The 4569-nt window shown below is 53.3% G+C and overlaps 1 protein-coding gene across 2 annotated transcripts; it reads left to right on the top strand.

The window, feature by feature from the left end:
• Positions 1–1144: 1144 nt before the first annotated feature.
• Positions 1145–3636, top strand: Rhno1 (RAD9-HUS1-RAD1 interacting nuclear orphan 1). 2 transcript variants are annotated; one of them, XM_013023655.1, is made up of 3 exons: positions 1145–1687; positions 1771–2022; positions 2862–3636. In XM_013023655.1, the coding sequence occupies exons 2-3, from the start codon at positions 1855–1857 to the stop codon at positions 3594–3596; spliced, it is 903 nt and encodes a 300-aa protein (XP_012879109.1). In that variant the 5' UTR covers positions 1145–1687; positions 1771–1854; the 3' UTR covers positions 3597–3636. The 2 variants fall into 2 exon arrangements, with proteins under 2 accessions (XP_012879109.1, XP_012879108.1); XM_013023654.1 differs by having other exon boundaries at positions 1145–2022.
• The last annotated feature ends 933 nt before the right edge of the window (positions 3637–4569 follow it).

Raw genomic sequence — 4569 nt, 5'->3', positions numbered from 1 at the left:
CAGCCTTCGCAGGCCTCACTCCCCGCCCCCCCTCATTCCCGTCCGTGTCCGTCCTTCTCCTGGGGGTGGGATGGGGGTGTGTGTGGGGGAATCGCACCCCACTTTCCCCCAGTCGTCAATCGCCCGGTGCCCGGCCTCTCTGAGGATCTGGTTCGACTTGAGCGACCCCCACTCCCCATCCACGCAAGCAAGCCTCCCCCCGAGGCCCGGCCTGGGCTCCCCGGCCTCCCGGCCGCACCCCGTGGCAGAGGCGGAAGGCAAGGCCGGCGCCTTTCACTGCCCCGGGGCCGGAGCAGGGCCTCTGCGCCCCCCAGAGCTCGGCCTCAGGGGCAGCGCTCCAGGTCGGGTCGCAGGGCTTGGAGACGCGGCCACGGCGGGAGAGCATCGGCCTGGCAAGATGGAAGGTCTCTGGGTTCAAACCCACCCAGAAAGTGTGTGTGCAGCCTTCTGCAGAAGCTCTCCTTGAAGTTGATCCGGCCACGAGATCCAATGGACACTTTGGTTTTTTAGAGCCAGGCCTGGGGCTTGAACTGTGGGCCTGGGCGCTGTCCCCTGAGCTGCTTTTGCTCCAGGCTAGCGCTGCTCCACCACTGGAGCCACAGCATGGCTTCCGGCGTTTTCTGGGATTAATTGGAGATCAGAGTCTCAAGGACTTTTCTGCCCCTGCTGGCTTTGAACCGAGATGATGATCCTCGGATCTCAGCCTCCTGAGGAGCTATGATTGTAGTCGTGAGCCACCAGCATCTGGCCCTTCTTTTTAGACTTTGTTTACCTCTCGACCTGTTAAACTTTGGATTTCTAAATTGGTAATTCCTTGAATTCACAAGGCAGCTGTTTTGTTTTGTGAGACAAGGTCTAGCTTAGACCAGACTCACCTTGACTTGAAGGCTCCTGAGTGCTGGGATGGGTTGGCTCATACTTTGGTTGTTGTCTAGAAAGCCTCATGTGACGTGAATAGAACATATTTCAGTCTTATTGAGTTAAAATAGTGTTTCCTTCTGCTGGATACTCAGCTCTTCTTTCCTTCCCTCCCACTTTCCCTTCCTCCCTCCCTCCCACTTTCCCTTCCTCCCTTCCTTTCCTCCTTCCTTCCCTACCTCTTTCCCTCCTTCCCTCCCTCCCTCCTTCCCTCCCTCCTTCCTTCCTTCCTGTTTTTAGTACCAGTGTTCAAACTCATAGCCAACCTTGTGTTCACTCAGCTTGTACATTCATGGCTGGTGCTCTACCACTTAAACTGCATTTCCAGCCTGACTTTTTTTGGTTATTTTGAGAATGGTGTCTAGCGGACTTTTCTGCTTGGGCTGGTTCAGACCTTGATACTCCAGGTCTCTTTAGTAGCTAAAATTAGTCGTGAGCCACTGACTTCTGTTGTCTTCCATTCTCCTGCCCACTTCTTTTCTCCTTCTTTTTTCCTCTCTCCTCTTCTCTAGATAGATAGATAAATAGGTCTTCATATTGTGCATCTGACCGAAGATTTTTGCACATGATAGGCAAGCACTGTACCACTGAGCTACATTCCCCAGTCTTGACTCTCAGCTCCTTCAAAGACCAGGACATCAACAAATGATTGTTAAACAAATGATAACCATCTTCAGTTCACAGCACCCAGCACAGCACTAAACTCCACAGATGTTCCCTGAGTGTGGTCCGATATGAACACTGTGTTTGTGTGATTGGTGTAGTGAAGGTACAGGAAGCTGTGTCCTTTATAACTTTTTGACTGGCAGGAGCCGAGGGATCATCTGAATTGTTTTTGTTACTTCTCTTCAGGCATGGGTTGAAATTGGAGCCTGACCCCCAACCTGAAGGCAGCCAGCATCATGTGGTTACCACCTGCTCTTCATTTACCTGTTTATGCCTCCCAAAAAAAGACACCAAAGACGGTCCCTGAAAGGCCAGCTGCTCTTCCAGCAACAGCCACTGGAGGGCCCCAAACACCACTATGCTTCTCCACAGCCTCCAGCCACACGTACAGTCCAGGTGCCCAGCAAGCCCATCGACCGCAGCTCCATCACTTCCTGGGTAAGCCCAAGGGGTGTGTTCATGGAGCTCTCTTTTTCATTTGTACCCTGCTCTTCTGATTGCTGGCTGCTGCATTGAACCAGAGCCTCCAAAGATCTTGAGCTCTTACCCTAACCCTACTCCTGCCCAGGATGGCCGTCCTCTCTAGCATATCTTATTTTTTTCTTGATTCAAACCAAGATGTGAGTGGGACTGGAGTCTTCCCTACCATATTCTTCTGAAAAAGCTCAGTGTAAACTCAGTTACTGGGCAAGAAAGTCAGATAAATGGCAGGCAAATTTAAAAAAGCAGCTGTTTCTTGAACACCTACCGTATGAACTTTAAGGAGAGACAGTAAGCAAGTCATGTCTGCACAGTAGCGCGCGCGTGTTTGCGTGCGCGCCTGTGCTAGAACTCAGCCTGGGTGCTGTCCTTGAGCTTTTTTGCTTAAAGCTAGTGCTCTACCATTTGATCCATAGCTCCTTCCAGCTTTTTGGTGATTAATTGGAGATATGAATCTCAGACTTTCCTGCCCAGGCAGCCTTTAAACTTTGATCCTCAGATCTCAGCCTCCTGAGTAGATAGAATTACAGGTGTGAGCCACTGGTGCCCCCACCCACTGTCCCTTCTTAGGCATGATGAATGACTCGTCCAAAATGGTTAGCTTTTCCTATTCTTTTCTCTAGACGGTATCTTTGTCTTGTGTCCATTGCTATTTTACAACCTCATTTCTGATTCCGGACACAACTAAAAGAAGTATTGTGTTCTTTGGATGTAGGTGCTGTTTCTTAGTACCCAAGAGATTTAGGTACTTCACTTGGCAGTTGGCCTGTGTCACTTTTTTTAACTTGGGCCCTTAGGTCTTACCACAGTTTGATACCACAGCAGAGTGCCAGTTCCCTGCCTGCCGGAAGCATCACCGACACCCGGCAAGACATTCAAGTCGGAAATCCGCCGGCAGGTTTCCACAGCTGCCCTTCGAGGTTGCACGGTCCCCCAGTTCAGAGACGCTGGGGATCCCGCCCATCCCACAGGACCCCCATCAGCCTGAAAAGGCTGTTTCCAGAAGAAAGCCTTTAGTTCCCCTGCTCAGCCCCCAGAGCTCCGCGGAAGCGTCGGCATCGTCTCTTCACAGCCTACCTCATGTCTTCATCCCACCCGACATCCAGACCCCCGCATCTTCTCTCATCCTCCCAGACCAGAAGGAAAACAGCCTCTCCACCCACATCCTCCGCACCCCCACTGGCAAGAGCCGGGAGCCCGGCCCCGTTCTGGTGAAAGACACTCCCGAGGAGAAGTACGGGGTGAAGGTCACCTGGCGGAGGCGGAGGCACCTGCTGGCCTACCTAGCCGAGAGAGGGAAGCTGAGCAAGAGCCAGTGCCTCGTGAAGAGCTGCCCGCCCGCCCCCCCCCCCCCCCAGCCATCCCAGACCTGCTGCCCTTCACAGAGTCGCAGGGAGAGAACATGGAAGACTAGAGCCCTAGAGCTTTCCAGGAATTCGGTTCCCGGATGTGCCGTGGGCATACTGTCTGTCCTAAACCGTTCAATTTCATGTCATGAACTTCCTTCATATTTTCTTACATTGACTGTGTAAATACATCTTGTATATAAAGTGTTTGTAAATAAATGGCTGCAGAAAGAGTTTAGAGAAAGCTGCTTCTGTCAGCGTCGCAGTACCACACATCCCAGGAATGTCTGTCTTGTCTCCTGTCTTCAGTGACTTCTTCACGCTGAATCAGAGCCGAGACTCCTGTCTGTGGCCTGCAGGAGGGGCAGGTGGAAGCCGCAGGTATGCAAATCACTTAGATTTGTAGTTCGAGGTTTTGTTTCCAATCTGCCCATATTAAACTGGGTGGCAAAATGGATTTTTGTAACCACTTGAAACTGTGTGTGTGTGTGTGTACAGGGGCTTGAATTCAGGGTGTGTGTGTGTGTGTGTGTGTGTACAGGGGCTTGAATTCAGGGCCTGGTGCTGACCCTTAGCTTTTTTCTCAACGCTCGTGCTCTACCACTTGAGCTACAGCTTCACTTCTGGCTTTTATTTTTTTTAAAGTGGTTCATTGGAAATGAGTCTCGCAGTCTTTCCTGTCTGGGCTGGACTCGCAAAGGGTCTTAGCTCTGTCCATGCGGCATCCTGCCCAGCCAGAGGCAGCAGACATGCCCGCTGCCAGTTTCCCAAGGGGGACGGCTCCAGAGTCACAGCGGTGCAGGCTGATCGCACGGGGTGCAGCGCCCCGCCACCCTCGGGCCAGGTTCTGTTTCCGCACGTTTTGATTCATGCATTCACATCAGCATGAAAACTCCGGGAGGGCCGTGACCCGAGGGTGCGTGGGAAGGAGCCGGGCCAGGGGGAGGAGGGTCCGATCCCCGGGGAATCTCCAGGGGAGGCTGAAGGAGGGCTGTGCAGTTGAGGGGTGCCCGTGTGGTTCCCCACAAAGCCTCCCGGGCCAAGCGAGGTCTGCGGGCCCTGGCAGCTCTGCGGGCGGCCTCCGTGCAGAGGGGGGCAGACAGCCTCTCGGGGTGTGGGTGCTGCTGGGGGGGGCTCAGCCGCCAGCACATCCGTCCCT

The sequence above is a fragment of the Dipodomys ordii genome, unplaced genomic scaffold (assembly GCF_000151885.1).
Source record: "Dipodomys ordii isolate 6190 unplaced genomic scaffold, Dord_2.0 Scaffold69, whole genome shotgun sequence".
Classification (NCBI taxonomy): domain Eukaryota; kingdom Metazoa; phylum Chordata; class Mammalia; order Rodentia; family Heteromyidae; genus Dipodomys; species Dipodomys ordii.
The sequence above is the reverse complement of the archived record's forward strand: the minus strand, read 5'-3'. Positions and strand labels throughout refer to the sequence as shown.

What these genes read in the sequence shown, in the direction of transcription:
- Rhno1 (XM_013023655.1), top strand. Translation starts at nt 1,855, where the DNA reads ATGCCTCCCAAAAAAAGACACCAAAGACGGTCCCTGAAAGGCCAGCTG. An exon ending in GCAGCTCCATCACTTCCTGG is followed by an intron (nt 2,023 to 2,861) that starts GTAAGCCCAAGG and finishes TTGGGCCCTTAG; the next exon opens with GTCTTACCACAGTTTGATAC.